Source organism: Trematomus bernacchii, unplaced genomic scaffold, assembly GCF_902827165.1.
Source record: "Trematomus bernacchii unplaced genomic scaffold, fTreBer1.1, whole genome shotgun sequence".
Lineage (NCBI taxonomy): Eukaryota > Metazoa > Chordata > Actinopteri > Perciformes > Nototheniidae > Trematomus > Trematomus bernacchii.
The window spans coordinates 1-21,798 of NW_022987484.1; the positions used below are offsets into that span (position 1 = coordinate 1).

Genomic DNA, 21,798 nt, shown 5'->3' on the forward strand with positions numbered 1-21,798 from the left:
TGCAGCTTGGCCCCAAGCCAAGCATCAGACCATCAGAGAGAGACAGAGCAGAGGAGAGGAGCAGGGGGATGGAAGGGAGATCCAGACAGGATGAGAGCTTCCAGACATCAACAGTGATGACGAGAGGAGGGCGAGAGAAAGGGTGTAAATACAGAGAGAGAGAGGCAAGAAGGACAGAAGCCTGAATTCAGAGGGGAAAAAGGAGCCGAGAAGAAGAGGGGGAGGTCTGGAGGACTTCTCTGCATGAGGAGAGATGAAGTAGTAGAAGAAGAGTTTGTAACAGCAGGAAGCGATGATGGGTCTCATGTTGGCTCATGTGACCGTGATGTCACTGAGGCTCCGCCCTCTCTCTCCCTCTGACATCATGCAGGGCTCCAAGGCCGTGTCGGAGACGCCCGCCATAGCAACCGTATCCGAAGACGACGATGAAGATGAGGCTGAGCCCCCACCGGTGATCGCCCCTCGGCCAGAACACACCAAATCAGTAAGGACACACACACACACACACACACACACACACACACACTTTACCTATATCTGTCAGGACCCTCATTAATGTAATGCATCCCCTCACCCAGCACCATCCCGCCCTAACCCGTCTCCATGGTAACCTCACACAGTCCTGTGAAGCGGGGAGGACCGGCCTCTAAAGGCTGAAATCAAATATAAAGGAAGAATAAAGTTAACTTAAATAATCACTTTAAAATTGTAGTTAGAAACAACTTTAAAGTTTTACAGAAGCTTGTTTGTGTGTAAAATGTTGGGTTATAGCATTTCAAGGAGTTCAGTATTAGGGAAGGAGAAGGTTAGAGTAGAAAACTACAATTAAAGATGTAGGATGATACAGCTAGACGTAGAGCATTTCAATTAAAAAGGTACAAAAAACACTCTTTCAGCCCAGCTGAAGATCACTACTTTATCTGAACACACAAAACATTTGTACTTCTTTGTATACATAGGAAGTGATCTGGATGAGTTGATTCAATCAATAGAGGATATGAAGCATGAAAACATCAATCGCATCCTGATTTTAACAGAAATATAAAGATCTCAATGGGACAGACATGAAAAGGCTTTTTGCAAGAAAACTTAAGTTTATTAGATTTTATTAAGGTGTCTCCCTCCAGCTGTCTCTCAGCAGACACACACACACTGGAGTTCTCTACAAATCTGTTGTGTCCCACTAAACAGTCCCACATGAGTCACTTAATGATGTGCAGGTAACTGTCATTCAGTAAATGCTTAAAACCCATTAATCTCTAAAGCCCCGGCCCCACAGGGACGCATACGGTAGTTTCCGTTACCGTTTTGTGTCATATAGACCGTATGGCCACACTAGGACGACAGAATATGGCAGTGAACGACTACGGTAACGATAATGGGTCCCAAGGTGGATAGAACGGCATACGCAACGCTCTGGGGGGTCCAACGGCTCCGTGTGTACGCCCTATGCCCTTATCATTCTGATAGTGATGACTCAATAGCCCCGCCTCCCCCCACCTCTGCTGCTCACCCCGCGTCAAAGTACACTGCACACTGAATTCAGATTATTTATCTTTCTCTCGATATGGACATAAACGCGAGTGAAATCTAATCTGACAGGACGGAGACACGCAGCTCTGCTCACCTGCAGTGTGTGTGTGTGTGTATGTGTGTGTATGTGTGTTTGTGTGTGTGAGACAGTCACAGGGGAAGCAGAGGTTTTTATTTAGAAACAGCTTTTCAGAGCTTCTGTTCTCCAATTCGTGAAACCAGGAACACACACACACTGACAAGGTGTGTGACTCCATTGATTTTTTTCTTAATTGACTGAAAGCACTCAGTGGATAGGAACACATCGCCTATCCTAAAGCAGACCTAAGAATTAGGACATTTTTATTGCAGGAGCCGAACATTATAACCTCCATGGAGTGTAGATTTTTTCTGTCAAGTCATGTTATTAGACTGCATTAGTTTCAGCTTTAAGTGCCTAATGAAATGGCAACTGAGTTTAATATAGCAGTATTACATTTTGTTGGGTCTTTATATTACTGTCATCATTGTTGTATCTGCTGTTGAAGAAACTAAAGCTGAAATAAGCCGTGAACGTTTTTAGTTTTAAGAAAAACTGAAAACCAAAAGATATGGCTCGGTTAAAAGACTAAATACACACACACACTATCTCGTGGAACGACTTCATAAATCCCTTTTATGTTTTTTCCTCAGACATTCACACATTGTTGCTCCTATGTCAGACAGGTTGGCGGTTGAGAGGCAGCTTCCATGGCACCACCACTGTGTCCATGGTGACACACACACACACACACACACACACACACACACACACACACACACACACACACACACACACACACACACACACACACACACACACACACACACACACACAGCTTAGTTACAATACTTTTCCTACATTGAAACATGTTCTTACCGTGTCTTTTACATTACATTGCATTTAGCTGACGCTTTTATCCAAAGCGACTTACAATAAGTGCATTCGACCACCAAGATACAAACTTGAAGAAAACAGAATCATATAAGTACATCAGGTTTCATAGAGCCAAAACATTTCAAGTGCTACTCAACTGGCTTTAGATAAACCAGTCCTTTATTAGTATATAAGTGCTTTGTTAGTAATTTTATTGCTCGAAGTGGAGTCGAAAGACATGAGTTTTCAGTCTGCTCTGGAAGATGTGTAAGCTATCTGCTGTCCTGATTTCAATGGGGAGCTCATTCCACCATTTTGGAGCCAGGATAGCAAACCCACGTGTTTTTGCTGATGGGAACTTGGGTCCCCCTCGCAGGGTGCAGCGAGCCGTTTGGCTGATGCAGAGCGGAGTGCACGTGCTGGGGTGTACAGTCTAACCATGTCCTGGATGTAGGAAGGGCCAGATCCATTCACAGCATGGTACGCAAGTACCAGTGTCTTGAAGTGGATTCTAGCAGGTACTGGAAGCCAGTGAAGGGAGCGGAGGAGCGGCGTGGTGTGGGAACATTTAGGAAGGTTGAAGACCAGACGAGCCGCTGCATTCTGGATGAGCTGCAGAGGTGGGATGGCACATGCAGGTAGACCAGCCAGGAGGGAGTTGCAGTAGTCTAGGCGTGAGATGACGAGAGCCTGGGCCAGAAGCTGCGTCGCTTTCTGGGTCAGAAGGGGACGTATCCTCCTGATGTTATAAAGCGTGTATCTGCAGCAGCGGGTTGCAGCGATGTTTGCAGTGAAGGACAGGTTGTTATCTAGGGTCACACCCAGATTCCTTGCAGTCTGAGTCGGGGAAACAACAGAGGGGCCGATGTTGATTGTTAGGTCAAGAGTGGGACAATCTTTTCCCGGAAGGAAAAGCAGTTCAGTCTTGTCAAGGTTGAGCTTGAGGTGGTGAGCAGACATCCACTGAGAGATGTCAGCTAGACAAGCAGAGATGCGTGCAACAACCTGGGTCTCTGAGCGGGGAAAGGACAGAATTAATTGGGTGTCGTCAGCGTAGCAGTGGTATGAAAAACCATGCGGGCTAATGACAGATCAGAGCGAGTTTGTGTACAGAGAGAAGAGGGGACCAAGGACAGAGCCCTGAGGGACCCCTGTAGTTAATTGACAAGGGTCGGACTCGGACCCTCTCCAAGTTACCCTGTAGGTACGGTCTTTGAGGTATGAGGTGAGGAGGGAAAGTGCAGAGCCTGAAACTCCAGATTCTTGGAGAGTGTGAAGGAGGATCTGATGGTTCACCGTGTCGAATGCAGCAGACAGGTCCAACAGGATGATGACAGAGGAGAGGGAGGCTGTTTTAGCAGTGTGTAGTTCCTCAGAGACAGCGAGGAGAGCAGTTTCTGTTGAGTGACCTGCCTTGAAACCAGACTGGTGCGGATCCAGAAGGTTGTTCTGATGGAGATAACAGGAGAGTTGTTTAAAGACAGCGCGTTCAAGTGTTTTAGACAGGAACGGGAGGAGAGAGACAGGCCTGTAGTTTATAACATCAGACGGGTTGAGAGTGGGTTTCTTTAGGAGAGGGTTTACTCTTGCCTCCTTGAGACTGTTTGGAAAGTGACCAGAAGTTAGAGAAGTGTTAATGAAATGGGTGAGAAACGGTAGAATATCAGGAGTGATAGTCTGAAGGAGGTTTGAGGGGATAGGGTCCAGAGGACAGGTGGTAGGACGGGCAGAGGTAATGAGGGTAAGAACCTCACTTGGAGAGAGAGGGGGAAAGGAGGTTAGTGTGTGGGTGAAAGGTGGGTCTGGTGACCCAGTGGTGAGTAAAGGTGGGTCTGGTGACCCAGTGGTGAGTAATGGTGAGTCAGAAAAAGAAGAGCGAATATCAACCTTTTGTTCAAAGTAGTTAACGAAGTCGCTTGACAGAAGGGAGGAGGGGGAAGGGGCTTTGGGGGGTTCTAAGAGGGTGGAAAAGATGGAAAATAGTTTTTGGGGATTGGAATAGGAAGATTGGATCTTATCTTGAAAGAAAGTGCTTTTTGCCTGAGAGATCGAAGAAGAGAAAGAGGAGAGGAGAGCCTGATAGGTTAGGAGGTCGTCATGGTGTTTGGATTTCCACCGTTTCCGCTCTGCTGCCCGAAGGATGGTTCTATTAGCACGCAGTGCGTCATTTAGCCAGGGAGCAGGAGGGGACTGACGAGCCTGCCGAGATGTGAGAGGACAGAGAGAGTCCAGAGAGGATGAAAGAGTCCAGAGGAGAGTTTCTGCAGCAGAGTTTGGAGGCAGGAGTTGGAACGAGTCAGAGGAAGGGAGGGCTGAGAGCACCGATGAGGTAGAGGGGGAGAGGGAACGAAGGTTATGGCGGACAGGTGCAGGATGAGAAGAGATTAGTTTGTTATGTTTGGAAAGGGGTAGAGAGAATGAAATGAAAGAGTGGTCGGATGTGTGAAGCGGGTTTACAGAGAGGTTAGAAGTAGTGCAGTTCCTTGAGAATATGAGATCAAGGACATTGCCAGCTTTATGAGTTGGTGGGGACGGAGACAGTGAGAAAGCAAAGGCGGTTAAAAGAGATGTTAGTTCAGATATTCCCTGTCTGGAGGTTGAAGTCTCCGAGATGTACAGTGGGAGGGCCAGTTTCAGGGATGTGTGAGAGGAGATTATCTAATTCCTCCAAGAAGTCCCCCAAGGCGCCTGGTGGACGGTAGAGAACAACAATGGATAATTGTATAGGATGGGTTACTGTGACGGCATGGAATTCAAAGGTGGAAGGAGTGAAGTTAGGTAGCTTGAAGAGGGAAAAGCTCCATTTGGGAGAGAGCAGGAGACCAGTGCCACCTCCTCTGCCAGTGGGTCTGGGTGTATGGGTGAAGAAATATGCTGTGGAGAGAGCTGCTGGGGTGGATGTGTTTGATGGAGTAATCCAGGTCTCAGTTAGAGCAAGGGAATCCAGAGACTGCAGGGAAGCGTAGCCAGAAATGAAGTCAGCCTTAGGAACAGCTGACTGGCAGTTCTACAGGCCACTTGTAACTAGATGTTGGATCTCAGTGGAGCATGTGGGATAGACGAGAGCAGGCCGGTTATAGCGATTAGGAGATGCACAGGGCCAGTAATAATTGCGAGAAGACACATGAACAGGAATGGAGTATATACACATGTTTTAGCATGAGGGGCTAAAAACACCAGCGATACTTAGCTCAATCAAAGTAGGATTTACCTCCTCTTTGCATCCCTCGTGACTCACGCAGGACTCTATTGTCTTTGTCAGTCTTTGTCAGTCTTAGTCTGACGCTGAAGCTCCAGGAAAGTGCTGCCTAAAATGGACACTAGTCCTGATTGCTGAGTTGTCACAGCTGTGGGCCTACGCCCCTTTAATTAGTTAACTCTCTGCAGCTGATGGGCACCAGCTGAAACTGTCTCACTTCACACAATCAGCTGAGCCTTCAGGCCTATTGTAATGCACTTTTTACAGACAAATGTCAGACTAAACCCTTGTTACAGAGGTTTTAAGTTAACCCTACTAAAATTACCCCTAGTAAAGCACTTAGTATTTGTACAATTGTTTAATCAAAGTAAACCCTAATCAAAGTGAACCCTAACAAGCAAATGTTTCAGTTTTTAAGATTTCTGAAAAAACAAGTTTACCCAGATTTCTGCCTGAAAAACATGTATTTTAGCTGTTCTGCGATTTCAAAACACAATTTTAGTCAGAATAACTACAGAACAATTATACAGAGTAGAATGAATGAAACAGAGAGGTCTAGAAACAAAAATAAAACTTACACAAGTTTCTGAATCAGCAGTGAGTCCTATCTGGTCGAGATTACACACTCTGTGTCTTATTGCTGTTTGTCAGATGAGACATTAAATGTGTGGGTTCCGTCTGTGTGCTTTTGTGATGTATTAACGGATGGTTTAGGAGATGAAAAACAATTCCAAAAGACACGTAGTCATCCTCACTGCTGGTGTTTTCATTGCTTAGATATATGAAGGGTTATTATATCCATTAATGTCCTGTACAAACTATAATGGTAGACAAATGAAACACTTCAGCCCAAATCCTGGTTGGATGTGTTCACTGCGTCTTGAATGCCTATAAAAGAAAGCAGATTGGACACTTAAATAATATTTAAAGAATTTTCTCAACACTGATTTAATTTCACATGTTTGAACTCCAGATATACACTCGCTCAGTGATCGAGCCGCTCCCTCCTCCTCCCACCAAAGATGCTGCGACCTCCCCCATCACCATGCCGACAGCCGCTGGCACCCCCGCCCCTGCTGCAGAGGGAGCTCCCAGCAGCCCCCCCAGTGCAAGCCCCGCCCCCGGGCCTTCTGTGCCCCGCCCCCAGGACAAGACCAGGAAGAAGAAGATGTCGGACGAGGAGATCCTAGAGAAACTACGTAAGGCTGCTTACACCCACACGCGCACGCACGCACGCACGCACGCACACACACACACACACACACACACACCTCATAGCTTTAAACATGAGAGTATCTCTAGTACGATAGACTTTTTTATATGATCTCTATTAGTATAAAGATATTCAAACATAGTTATCATTATTTAAGTAATTTGTCCTATATATAGGATATATATATTACCAGCTGTGTGTGGTTCCCCTCCTCTCCACTGAAGGCAGTCTTAACGCTGCAGAATTAGCATATTCTAATGACAATGTAGACCAAACATGAACATCTCTTTAGCTTTTCTTAACAGACCTTATTTCAGGAATCTACTCAAAAACACATTTAAAAACCCATCTACTAGCTTAGGGTCCCACAAGTGCAGACGAGTCTAACTCGTGTCTGGCTTTAGGGCTCTTCCCTCTGCCTTGGTTCCCTCATCAGGAGCCACAGGGGTTTTCATTTTTCTTTGGGTAACAATGTGTATGACACCTACATGTTTGTTCAGCAAGAGCATCTTTAAAAATGAATGCCACTTGTGATTTTTAAAGCATAAATGCAAATACCAGAAGTCCTACGAAATCTCAAATCTAAATCTACAAGTTGAGAAACCTGATTTAGAAAAGTTTGCAGGAGCGTGAGTCAACACATGTCTGTAAAGGCTGACTGGTAAAACATCCTCTGAAATCTCCTGTAGCCAGTTGTTAGCAAAATAAAAAGCCAAAAGCTTAAAAATGTACCAAGGGGATATATATACTGTCTTCATTTCAGTTGTAAAACAACACATTCAAATCTCTCAGCCTTTGTAAACCACATATGTTATTCAGGCATCAAAACAAATACACAATCAAAAAACATCGACTTCAAGACGAGTGAACCAGAGTTTCAGAGGTTTTATTCCTTTATAACTGATCGAATCAGGATCCAATGCTTACAGCTGGGTTCTGTTTTCTGCTGGAAAGTCTAAAACAAGAATTGGAGAATTGTAAAGTGATTCAAACAAATGAGCCGTGGTCATTAAGGAAGATGGTTTGAATCCCTCATATCTTATATCTCTGTATAAATAACCATCATCATCCACCCTCAGCTTCCTGTAAAGAATTGTGAAGCAGAGTTCAGCGAGTCCCTGAGTGCTATATTTAGAGTTTACACTCTGTGTTCTGACCAAGCGGCAAACTCCGGGGCAGAGCCGAGAGGCCAATAAGGAAGTGCCACAAACTGCAGGTCATCTATTGGCCGATAGGCGATGACTGCAGAAAGGATCAATTTCCATAGACCCCCATGTTAAAATGCCCAACTTTACAGCAGAAATAAACATGTTTCTACCCCTGGATGCAATACAAATTATTCGGGATATAGTTAGATAATTAGGAATTGTTGAGTGAATTGTTTTATAACGCGACCCTTTTATTTAGTGGGAATGCTGATACAGCATTCCAACTATATGTTATGCTACGGACAAAATTCGTATTATTATTCCATCCAATTATTTTGGCCCTCTTCTCCTCCCACATTCAACATCGCAGAAACTCCGTTCAAACATCAAAACGTTCAGCTCGGTCGGGAATCGCAGGCTATTACTTTTCTCATTCATAACTTTCATAATTCCAGAGATACATCCCATAATTCATCACATTTTTAACATGGAAGTCAATGGAGACATTCTTCAGACTTCAACAAATCTTCATGCGACTTCAACTGCTAACTGTTCACTCATACTTTCACTCAGAAACCTCATTCCAACTTTAAAATGTTACACATCTTTCTGACATTATTCGTGTAACACAACTTTTAAATCTGATTCTTACTTTTAGAGATATTAAACATTGTTCAGACCTTGTTAAAGAGGTTTTCTTCAGATTTTAACATTAACTAGAGTGCGTGATGTCACAGCTAGAGTGTGGGAATTCTTGAAATGTGCCTTCATATTTTTTTTTAAAACTGCCATAATTCCCAAACCCTACATTCTTGAGACATAATTTTTCATGACAAACGTAGGAAAACATCTCGTAGCTTGAAAAATGACAAATAATTAAGCAAAAATAATTAAACAAAATGCCTCTTGAGGGCATGAAGTGACAAAAACGTTCAACATGTCTCCATTAAAGCCCATTGTAATTTCAGGCAGATATTTCCTCACAGCAGCAGCCGCACACCTTTAGTTAAACTGCCAAAAAGGCCACATTATTAACCCGAAAGTACACAAAAATTACACTTCAGATACTCAACTTCCTTGACATGCTTCACGTTTTGAAATTTCACAGATATCTGTTATCGTTCTTCCACAAAACGTTCACATGTAAGAGGTTTATCTCTCATTCAGAACAATGCAAACCTTTGATCTCTACAGAGCTCGTTAGCTCAACTATAAACACCTGTGTAATGGAACACGATGATGTCATCACTCCAACTGACAGCAGTCAGTTCTAACTGTTCATTTCATACACTCTCTCTCTCTCTCTCTCTCTCTCTCTCTCTCTCTCTCTCTCTCTCTCTCTCTCTCTCTCTCTCTCTACCACACACAGACACACACACACTCTATCTCTCTCTCTCACACACAATGTTCCAAACAGCCCAAAACTTCACAGGTTTTGTAACGATGCAGCCATCAACGCATCTAAGCGTAGTATGGGGTGTCATCAAATGCCGTTGCCATGGCGACAGACCACTCGCCATGAAACACGATGTCGCTGTAAGTCCAATGGACACGGTCCAATCGTCCCCCAATCTTCACTTGTATATCACCGGTCCATGCCTCAACAGCTCTACGCCAAATCTGAAATCTCACCATATGCCGTTTCCATGGAAACGCATCCCTCGCCATAAAACACGATGTCCCTTTAACTCCTATGAAAATGTTCAAAAAGTGCTCAAAATTCACATGTGTGCTAACAGTCCAGCCGTGAAGACATCTACGAGACAGTTTTGAGATTTCTTCAAATGCCGTTGCCATGGCAACACAATGCTCGCCATGAAACACGGTTTTCTCATAACTTCAGTGAAAATGCTCCAAACGGCCCAAAACTTCACAGGTTTGGTAACGATGCAGCCATCAACGCATCTAAGCGTATTATGGGGTGTCATCAAATGCCGTTGCCATGGCGACAGACCACTCGCCATGAAGCACGATTTCGCTGTAAGTCCAATGGACACGGTCCGATTGTCCCCCAAACTTCGCTTGTATATCACCGGGCCAGCCCTCAACAGCTCTACGTCAATTATGGGGTTTCTTCAAATGCCGTTGCCATGGCAACACAATGCTCACCATGAAGCACGGTTTTCTCATAACTTCAGTGAAAATGCTCCAAACAGCCCAAAACTTCACAGTTTTGGTAAAGATGTAGCCATCAACGCATCTAAGCGTATTATGGGGTGTCATCAAATGCCGTTGGCATGGCGACAGATCATTCACCATCAAGTTAGTTCAAAAGTTTGCAGTTCAAATATTCTGCTGCTTTTCCAAGCCTTTTTACTTTCTTTTCTTCACTCATCACACATTCAAGCCCCCAGTGTTCATGTATCATTTCAATCTAAATTCTTCACTTTCTTCTTACACATTACATTTCAGCATAGCAGTTTAGCGTCAGATTTTCAGCATAAAGCATTCCCACTAGCAATTTCTTCAGGAATTGCATTCTCTAGTTTATATTAGGTCTTAACGTTTTTGCATAAATTAGGGCGTGGTCACTTTGATGGACAGGTACGTGCCTCACTGTCAGCTAACAGCAACTTGTCCACTCTGCTAGGCTACAACGTTAGCTAGTTGTAGTTACTGTACTTGACCCTTTAGCCGGTTGAATGTACTAACAGAACTTCCAAGAAGTCTAAAATGATAATATTATACATGTTAACCCCGTTAGCAGGTGTTTGTGTGCTTGTTAGCTTAGCTTGTTATATAGCTTATTAGCCAGCTAAGGACCTAACCCTTTATACATGTATATATATATATATATATATACATATACAGTTTAGTTTATGATTCAGCCTTTTATAGTCTATGGATATGACGCCCATAATGCTAAACGGGAGCAAATGTTAAAAAGGGACCCAATTATCCAAGTGGTGGCCGCCAGAGCTAACAGAGCCGCAGGGGGCTCCAGCCGGTGTCCCGCCGCCCGGAGCCCCCTGCGGCTCCGGGCGGCGGAGTCCGGCGTTATAACTGGAGATCAAGGAATGCAGCGAAACGTGGACTTGGTTCGCCTGCAGCCCGCTGTAGTATTAGCTAAATAAATTATGTTGAACAAGGCTTATTAAGCTGAACATCGCCACAATTGTTCTGCTATGTATCGGTACTTATTTTATTTTATTAACATGTGAATGACAAGCATTAAGAATAACAAAAAATTGCTAATTCTCTTGCAGATTGTCTCGTTTGATTATGAATGTAATGTTTATATAGTGGAACTACACTGTTTTATCAAAACCAAAGTGCCACGCAGTAACTTGGTATGCATGTATTTCATGTTAGCTTAGCTTCTTAGCCTGAGCTAGCTCTGGAACTTCCAGCTCGTGTCAGCAGGTCCCGCCTCTTTTGCCTTATTTGGATCAGGCTGGAGCAGGCGGGAGTTAGACTCTGACGTCACGGCCCGTCCACACGGCGGTGTGCGTTGAAGCTACAACGCTTCTGCCCATTCACTTTGAATGGGGTGACGTCACGCTTTGCCGAACTGCATTGTGGTCGCTTCGCTTTGCTCGCGTTGCTCGCTTCAAAAGTAGAGCAATGTTCTACTTTTGAAGCTTCGACGGAAGCGTCAGCCAATCAAATCATATGCCAGTACAAGCTCTAGCCAACCCAGAAATCACTGGTTCTCCTCTCAAAGTCCTGCCCCTCCCTCACAGGAAGGAGGAGCCGGTGTGAACATGTTTGATATTCATTCATAGTTTTCCTTTCTTGTTATAGCATTTGAAGCTTCACACCCAGTCGCATTAGTCTCTGAAAGTCATTCTCAATAAGCTGACAAGCCCCAACACTCAGGAACAGAATCAAGTTTGTGTGATAAATGATGAGTTATAATAAGGAAATTATGAATTTGGCACGTCGCGTTTAATTTTTAACACCATTTAACCTAGATAATACATTTATAAATGTTTAACTTTTATTGCCATGTATTCCCCACAGTTAAATGTTGGTATAGTTGGACAGTCGTACACCAACCCTTCAGAATAACATTTTGAACAGCCCCCCCCCCTACATTGAACTGTTGTTGTGTATTTGTAATAAAGCCTATATATTTTCTGAACCTCGCCCCACGCCTGTCCAGATGTGCTCAGATCTCCCTCTGCTGGTAAGACCAGGATACTGCCTGTCTGTATCTCTGATTGACAGACCTGATATCCACTGTCCCCGCCCCCAATGTCCAATCCTCACGTCTGATTGGTGGTCTTCTCTCTCCATTGTCCAGTCTCCTGTGGTTACAGAGAGACAGAGTTTTGTCCTCTAATCACTGCCTGTGGACTCTGATTACTGAACTGACTCAGAGCTGATCCTCTCTTTCTATCCCTCTTTCCTTCCTTTCCTTTGTTTTTCACCCTTTTTTCTGATTATTTTCTATCCTTGTCATGTCTACTTCTAACTTCTTTCATCTCTTCATTCTACCTTTCTTCCTGACTTCATTACATTACATGTCCCTTGTTAGATGCTTTTACCCAAAGACATACACTCAGGCCTGTGGACAGTCTCAGGGACACATGCTGACTGCAGCTGGGATTGAACCAGCGCTCTTCTGATCGGAAGATCAGCACACTGACCCACTGAGCCACAGCCATTACTTTCTGCCTTTAATCCCTCCTTGCTTTTCTTTTGTTTATTCAGCTATTTTTTATTTCATTATCTAGCCCCCTCCTCTCCTCTGCTTTGTTTTTTAAATGTTCTTTCCAGTCTGTTTCTTTTGTTACTTCTAATTCTTCCTTAATTTCTTTCTGCCTGTGCCTTAGTGTCCGAGCTGTTTTACTTTTCTTCTTCCTTCCATCACTCTTACTTCTTGTTTTTAACTATCTGTACATTTCCTTTTAGTTTCTGACGGGTTCAATCTTTGTCTCCGTCCTTCTGTCCATCTTTCTCTCTCTGTGTAGCTCCTCTTCTCTCTCTCTGCTCTCTCTCTGTGTAGCTCCTCTTCTCTCTCTCTGCTCTCTCTCTGTGTAGCTCCTCTTCTCTCTCTCTGCTCTCTCTCTGTGTAGCTCCTCTTCTCTCTCTCTGCTCTCTCTCTGTGTCGCTCCTCTTCTCTCTCTCTGCTCTCTCTCTGTGTAGCTCCTCTTCTCTCTCTCTGCTCTCTCTCTGTGTAGCTCCTCTTCTCTCTCTCTGCTCTCTCTCTGTGTAGCTCCTCTTCTCTCTCTCTGCTCTCTCTCTGTGTAGCTCCTCTTCTCTCTCTCTGCTCTCTCTCTGTGTAGCTCCTCTTCTCTCTCTCTGCTCTCTCTCCCGGTCAGCATGCTGCATTGAGCTGAGTGTGATGACCATAGAGCTCACTGTGGATGGATAGAAAGTCAGCTGTTCTATCCATTCAGATCCGTAGGTTCAGGGAACAGGAAGTTACAGGGCCTGACTTCCTGTCTCCTCATACCTTACTGCTCGCTACGACCGGTCAATAAGAGACTCTTCTTTTTCTGTCTTTCTCAGGGACCATCGTAAGTGTGGGAGACCCCAAGAAGAAGTATACACGCTTTGAGAAGATTGGACAGGGGTGAGTGATAAAACTGCTGAGTCAGAATGTTGAGGCTCCTGTGATCAGTTCACTCACTCAACTCTCATGTGATAATGAAGTGTGGCTTTACATTATGTAGAAAGAGCTTTCGCTCTGCAAAGAAAGATTTCAGAAGATTGACATAAACGAAAACAGGCCCACAAGTGTTTGTATTACTCTTTGAGAATCTTTAATATTCTAAACCCAACGTAACATCTGGTAAAGCAGCTTTTCAGTTGGTTTGGGTCAAGGTAATGCAAGTTTTTCCAGTCTATCATAGGTTATTAATTTCAATAGCACAGGGGTCCAAATCACACCACATACTTTTTTATTTTAATAAAGACAGTGCATTTAACCCTCAACATGTTTTATACTCAATAAAAAAAACATTATGAGTTCTTATTAGTTTGGAACATTGTTTCTATACAGCACTACTTTAGAATGTCATGTAGGCTGTGTGTGTGCAGAATGTGCTCTGACCATTTACACTAACTTTATTTGGAAGGTATACATTTACAGTATGAATCAGTTCAAATCACTGAAATGAATGTTAAGGTGAATTCATCTGACATAATGTGTATCTGTGCTCTGCATTGTGTTCACAGGGCGTCTGGGACGGTGTACACAGCCATAGACATCGCTACAGGACAGGAGGTGTGTGCCCCCCCGTCCTCCCTCTGTGCTCTGAGGGGACTCTCACTGATCAGGACATGTTGGATAAACTTGAAGATAATGTTTAATTACAAGACTAAAACATACAGACATTCCTGTCCTGTAATATTATGGTGATCCTTCAAAGAATGAAAAAAGGGGAGAAAGGGGGCCATCCATAAAGCTATGCTGCTAAAGTGGAGATTAATCCCACAGTAGGATCTAGTTTTTAAAAAAAAATAGGATGTTGTAAGTAGTCAAATGTTAATGAAATAGAATGAAATAAGTCAGAATAAAAATCAGTACAATGTTGACACTCAGTCACTGCCACTCCACATACAAGCCTTCTAAATAATATCATAATCAAAACTTACTGTTGTGTTTCTTGCCTCTCGCCTTGGGTTGATTCTTAGTATATTTACTTAGGAGGACAGCTTCATTGAACCAATGATCATTACTGTTATCCTGATCGAGCTTAATAACATGTGACATCTAGCCTTCATATCTAAAATCACCTCTGTTGTCTGTAGAGTCAGGACAGACAACAGAGGTGTGCAGACAGTTCTAATGTAAGCTGAAGGACCAGAGTCTGTAGCAGGTTTTTTATAGAGAAATAAAGTCCAAAGTGAATCCCTCTTTTACAATTCTGAGGGGTTAGGGAAGAGGCTAGAAATCTGACTGAGGGACCTATAAAGTGAGGCAGAGAGCAGGTAGTGAGAACATTGTGTCAGTAACAGGGTTTACCAGCTGGGACCTCCAGGGTCACTTCAGAGGAGCTGCTCTGCTGGGTCAGGGTCTCTGAGGGACACACTGTGTGCTCACTTTCACTGCCTCAGATTTAGAGACGTCCCTCTGACTGTCTTCACTTCTTTTACATTTTCCATTTTTTACGTATTTTATTCCCTCCCACCTTGTTTTTCTCTTTCAATTTACTCGTACATCTGTCTTTCTTTTATTGTACCCCCCACTTTCTCCACCCTCTCTGCTCTCAGTTTCATTTGAAATATGTGTGACTTATTTGCATAGTTATGAGAAAGTCCAATAATCCTCTCGTCTCTCAGGTGGCCATCAAACAGATGAACCTGCAGCAGCAGCCCAAGAAGGAACTGATCATCAATGAGATCCTGGTGATGAGGGAAAATAAGAATCCAAACATTGTCAACTACCTAGACAGGTTAGACACACACGCACACACACACACGCACGCACGCACGCACGCACGCACGCACGCACACATACACACACACACACACACATACGCACGCACGCACACACACACACACACACATACGCACGCACGCACACACACACACACACACACGCACGCACACATACACACACACACAGATCGAACAGGCTGCAGCTTTAAAAGTTGGAGGAATATCTTCAGTTGGCAGGTTCACACTCATCTGACATCCTGCTGTAAATGTTCTGACAGCAAATATATTGAATGCAGTATATATGTAAAGCAAGTTGAAAAACACAATCTGCTGGAAAAATTGGACACCAAATATTCCACGGAAACATGGGAGATGATCCAGAGGATTCAGGATCAGTGGGAACTATCCAGACTGAACCCTGATGAAAGGCTTTAACATGTTCAGTGTTTCTGTTGCCTTGCCAACACTCTAGACATTTATGGAGTGGGTGTAGTTACCGTAGTTACCCGTTTGTCCTGAGAGACATTGAGGAGCACCAGCAGGACTGGTGATAATGCTGTCATCCCCATGGAAACAACATTTAACTCTCTCTGATTTACTGTGCGACTGTACATTTGTTCAGACGGTGCTGTCACTGGGGAGCTGAAGAGACATAAGTAGTCATTCTAACAAAATGTGAAAACTACAGACATATTAAGGAGGTGTTCTTACCAACATTTGAAAATAATTGTCCTGATTTCCAAAGTCTAACAAATAAAGGGGAACTGACCCGTAGCTCTGGGGTTGAAGAGAAATGCAGCGTTGGCTTGTTAAATATGTCCACAATGCACAGAACATTTTATTATATAATACTGGTAAAAAATCCAGTCAAAATCTGAAAACAAAACACTCTTAAGATTTGAAGATTTTAGTTTGGAATTTTTGTATGTTTATTATAGGGTCTGATGACTGATGAAATGTCTTGGTGTTATTGAAACACAAAACATGTACATCATATAAGTACCTGCATGTTTGTGGTGTTTCCCACAGTTACCTGGTTGGAGACGAGCTGTGGGTTGTGATGGAGTACCTGGCCGGAGGGTCGCTGACTGACGTCGTCACGGAGACCTGCATGGATGAAGCCCAGATAGCTGCTGTGTGTAGAGAGGTAAGAGACACGGGACATGGGACGATTTTTAAGGCTCATTTTGACCTCATCACTGTCATCATTCTGTCTCTGTGTGTCTGCCTAAACATGTGTCCTGACTGTTATTTTTCTGATGTAATATAAATATTTTGAACAGTAATATAAACTATGTCTGTCTCCCTGTCTGTCTCTCAGTGTCTCCAGGCGTTGGAGTTCCTCCACTCGAACCAGGTCATCCATCGAGACATTAAGAGCGACAACATCCTGCTGGGCATGGATGGCTCCGTCAAACTCAGTGAGTCTGGTTCATATTTATTAAAAGACATGTATAACTTCTTAAAGGTCCCATGTCATGCTTTTCCGGTTATTACCCGTCCCCTTGTGTGTTATGTAGCTTTTTCTGCATGTAAACGGTCTGCAAAGTCACAAACCCTCAACGTACACCCTGTAGCGAGTACAACTCTAACACAGAAAAGACCTGTCTATGCTGCCCCAGAACGCCTCGTTGGAGATTTTTCTTTTTCCATTGTTTTCTTCCTGGTCATAGTGACGTAACGGTCATAGTGACACACAAACACACACTCACTCAGCCTTATCTTTTCTCAGCCAGGCTGTGAGTGTGTGTGTGTGTGTGTGCTCAGGCTGAGTTCCGCTGTGTCTCGCTGTCTCGCAGACCCCACACAGCAACCAGGAAACGACACCAGTAACCCAGCTCACACTGTCCGCTCCTCGAGCCTCAAAGGGCGGAGCAGCGAGCCCCGCAATGTCCTGCCAACACGGCACCCAGACCCCACGCAGCATTCTCATCTGTTTGTCATTACTGGTGTCATTTTCTGGTTGCTAACAAACGCCATTGTAACACATAAACACTGATGTTCCGCTGTAACGGTGGTTGACTCATCAGAACAGAGTGGGCGAGCTGACCAATCAGAGCACAGTGGGCTCATAGGGAGGGGGGCAGGAGCTCCAACAAGCCGTGTAGGACAGAGAGTGAATACACATACTATACAGAGATGCTGTATGAGAAACCAATGTGATTTTGGAACATTGAACAATGTAAATCTATTCTAGTAGACCTCAACAATGGAATTATGATCAGTAGAAATGGCCATGTCATGGGACCTTTAATCTATTGTTGTACACCACTGTTGCTTTGAGGTTGGGTAAGATTGTTGTTGAAGTTGCTTGTCATGACCAGCAGAGGGCGCTCTGATTCTACTGTGACCAGTATTTAAGTTGAGTCTAACTACCATGGACAGAGTGTAATAAATAACATTTTAACTTGGATTTTCCTGAGAATTGTAAACATCAACATGAGTTTTTAAGATATAAAATAATGATTATTACAAACTTGGTAAATGTTCAACTTTTTCAAAGAGGCCAAATATGTCTTGCTGCATTGATTTACTGATGATTTGTTGGTTTGGTGTTCATTTAATGCAATAATTTACCACTTAGGTGTGTTTGGTTGTCAATGAGCTCAAACTAGTGCATGACCTTCAAGCAAAACCTTTGAAATATATCACAGAGTGTTACAGATTGATGGTGACCTTTAAACATTGTCTATGCATAAAAAGTCACTCTGTTCTCTCTCCTCCTCCAGCTGACTTTGGGTTCTGCGCTCAGATCACTCCGGAGCAGAGTAAACGCAGCACCATGGTGGGGACTCCCTACTGGATGGCTCCAGAGGTGGTGACCCGCAAAGCCTACGGCCCCAAAGTGGACATCTGGTCTCTGGGCATCATGGCCATAGAGATGGTGGAGGGGGAGCCGCCGTACCTGAACGAAAACCCCCTGAGGGTGAGAGTGTGGTTACTGCAGGGGGGAGGAAGAGGAGCTGTCGGGGAAGATACTCAGTAGAAGCTGTAAAACATAGAGAGGAATACACTTTTGAGAGTCAATATGTGTTTACAGTAAATGCCTCCTCAAACTCATACAGAAAATATCATGTCAGACTAAACATAAGAAGATATTTCTCTTTGGAAACTAAGTAGGGTTAAACTATATTTAGGGATTACATATATAACAAGGTGTTATAAAAAGGGAATAGTTTGGTTATCAGACTTATATTTAGATCATTAGGATACATATTGTAATAGCAGTGTTTTTCTGTAAACTGTTTGACACAGACATATATGTTCTATACATAGTTGTAGTTGGGAGAAGTGTGGTGCAGTGGGTTGTGCGTTGGTGTTGGGATCAGGGGGTCACAGGTTCAAACCCCACTGCAGTCAGCATGTCGTTGTGTCCCTGAGACACTTCACCCCAAAGTGCTCCTGTGGGGAAAAGCGACTAACAAGTAACATGTCATGTAATAATAATAATAATAATTCATTAATCTCAAGGTCGTCGTACAAAAAAACAAGATACACAATACATAACACCAGCATAAAAAACATAAACAACACAATGCAGTATATACAAAATAAAATCAATAAAACAGAGGATGTGTGATGGATAATGATGGATAATGATCAGGGTGGATATGCGAGTGTGAAGAGATATGTTTTGAGACGTGATTTGAAAACGGGGAGAGAGTCAGTGTTGCGGATGTCAGGTGGGAGGGAGTTCCAGAGGCGGGGTGCAGAGCGGCTGAAGGCTGTAGACTGGTTAAACGGAAGGGGGGTGCAGTGAGGTGGAGGGAAGCAGAAGACCTGAGAGTGCGGATGGGTGTGTTGATGTGCAGGAGGTCGGAGAGGTACAGAGGAGTGAGGTTATGGATGGCCTTAAAGGCGAGGAGCAGAATCTTAAAAACGATACAGGATTTGACGGGGAGCCAGTGAAGCTGCTGAAGAACAGGAGTGATGTGGTTAATGGAGGGGGTTCTGGGGATGATGCGAGCGGCAGAGTTCTGGACCAGTTGAAGTCTGTGGATGGATTTGAGAGGGAGCCTAAGAGAAGGGAGTTGCAGTAGTCAATGCGGGAAGTGACCAGGGTGTGAACAAGAATGGCGGTGGTCTTAGGGTTGAGGGACGGGCGGAGGCGGTTGATGTTGCGTAGATGGAAATAGGCAGACCGAGTGATATTACTGATGTGAGATTTGAAAGAAAGTGTGCTGTTGAGGATGACACCCAGACTCTTAACCTGGAGTGGAGGTTAGTTGTGAATCATGCATACCTGTGCTGCATGCGATGCACACTAACATGTTGCTAACATGTGTGTGTTGCCTAGGCGCTGTATCTCATAGCAACCAACGGGACTCCGGAGCTGCAGAACCCGGAGAAGCTGTCGACGACCTTTAGAGACTTTCTGACCCGATGTCTGGAGATGGACGTGGAGAAGAGAGGCTCGGCTAAAGAGCTGCTGCAGGTACGTGTGTGTGTGTGTGTGTGTGTGTGTGTCAGCTGTCCACTCAGACAGACAGACAGCTGTGTAGGTGTGGAGACGTGGTGGTGGGGGGTGTAACCGAGTTGTGTAACTGTACCATGACTCAGCTGAGAGGGGAAACTGGGACTTTATCATATTGAGAAGGAGTCTGTTAAAGATGGCATTTAATGCTAGACTCCTTTTGACTTGATGTGCTGACAGAGTCCTTGTTGTCTGAAGTGACCTTTAAAGGTTGATTCAAAGTCCATTTCTCACCTATTTTCAGAAACATATTCTAGTGTTCTGTTTAGTTAAAAAATTAGAAAGTTTGTTGAAAACAGCTCTGCCAAATCTAGTCAAGCAGACTTTGGGTGTGTTAATGCCCAAATAAATGGGTCTATAATGCGGCTTTCACACCAGCGCTTTTCCCTTTCTAGCTCCTAGCGAGAGCTTTTCTGGTTCAGCTCCGGTTTCCCTTTTCAGCTCCCGCTCTGTTCACACCGCCCAGCTGCCGCTGCTGCGTCATGACGTCACAGTTTACGTCGCTGATTTTCTCCCACAACAACAACGGGCCGGGGACTGCGTCGGGTCGATGATCGTGTTGCTTTTAATCATACGAAGCCAGATTAAATTAAATAACGACTTCTCCAACCTTATACTTTTCTCCAGAGTGCCGTGGTTCATTGTTTATTAATGTGTTTCAGCGGCATTTACCGACCGCTGCAGTGGCTGCTCTTCCACGGGAGTCTATTCTCCCGTTAGCTCCGGGTTAGCTCACACGGCTCTAAAGTATTCACTGTCTGACTGTCACACAAGCAGCTGATACATATCCCCAGTTCCCCTTAAGTGAATGTGTGTCAGTCTGAATTGACGCTGTTTGGTGTCAGTCTGAATTGACGCTGTTTGGCATCACAACGCTGTTATGAAAGTTTCTCTGGTATAACATGGGTGATGTTAGCATAGCAACCGAAGCTAAACTGACTACTTGCTAAGCCGTTTTCTACAGGCACATTTTACCGGCGTATTTTTCATTATGATTCTACTTGTGATAGTCGGACATGACAACCTGTGCAGCCCATGTATCTCCACAATGATCAATAACAGCGAACGGATGATCAAAGTAAGGTTTCCTGCACGCCTCGACGTAAGAGACGTAAGCGACGCCGCGTCATAGCTCCGAAGCTCTTGCCTCTGGACCGACAATTTTTTGGAGCTGGAAGTGAACCGCATTTCGGAGCTATGACGCGCCGCTGCTGCGGTGTGAACAGGAAAAACCGGCGCTTTTCCAGCTCCAGCTTCGAGCAGGAGCTGGAGCTGGAGCTGGAAAAATCCATAAAAAATGTCATCTGTGGAAGCCGTAATACTGTAAAAAGCACGACCAATCATTTTAGCCGGCCCGGCTAAAATAACTGGATGGCCTACCTGCCTGTCAGCCTTCCATCTGTGCACAAACTTATCTCGTGCCCTCATTGGTCATGTGCGCGTTCGTGTGTGTTGGAGGAGGGGCTCTGTAAGGAAGTGGGAGATTTTTTCCAGCTGTGTATTTTCAAATTCTTGCGCACTCGAGCTGGTTTCTCAAACTTACCTACCCCACCTTTAAATATTTGATGTAATTTACTCTCACACACTTGTGTATGCAGTGAAGGGGCAACTGTGTGTGGTGAAGTCATACGAAGAGTGTCAATTAAATGAAAATATGCCTTGTGTTTCTGTCTTCTCTGTCTTTACACAGTGAACTGATATTTCTCCTTTCTCCACCTCGATACTGCCCCCCCCCCCCCTGTTCCCTCTGCCGCCTTCCCTCCGTTCTCCTAACCCATCCTCTCTTTTTCTCTTCCCCTTACTCTCCTCAGCATCAGTTCCTGAAGATGGCGAAGCCCCTCTCCAGTATGACTCCTCTCATCGTGGCCGCCAAGGAGGCTGCCAAGAACAACCGCTAGCCCCCCACTCAACATTCTGTCTGTCCCTCGCTGTCTCTGTCCCTTTCTGTCCCTCTCTCTGTCCCTCCCCCTGTCTCTCTTTCTGTCCCTCTCTCTGTCCCTCTCT

At 44.4% G+C, this 21,798-nt stretch overlaps 1 protein-coding gene across 1 annotated transcript; it reads left to right on the plus strand.

Annotated features, from left to right (window-relative positions):
* Positions 1 to 370: 370 nt before the first annotated feature.
* Positions 371 to 21,792, plus strand: LOC117498986 (serine/threonine-protein kinase PAK 1-like; the record flags this gene model as incomplete). The annotated part of the gene is given in 10 exon segments (XM_034151214.1): positions 371 to 484; positions 6,601 to 6,826; positions 13,446 to 13,509; positions 14,115 to 14,163; positions 15,222 to 15,334; positions 16,350 to 16,467; positions 16,642 to 16,741; positions 18,050 to 18,246; positions 19,618 to 19,755; positions 21,606 to 21,792. Coding segments are annotated over 10 exon segments (1,206 nt in total), but the record flags the coding sequence as incomplete, so codon positions are not given.
* Positions 21,793 to 21,798: the final 6 nt, after the last annotated feature.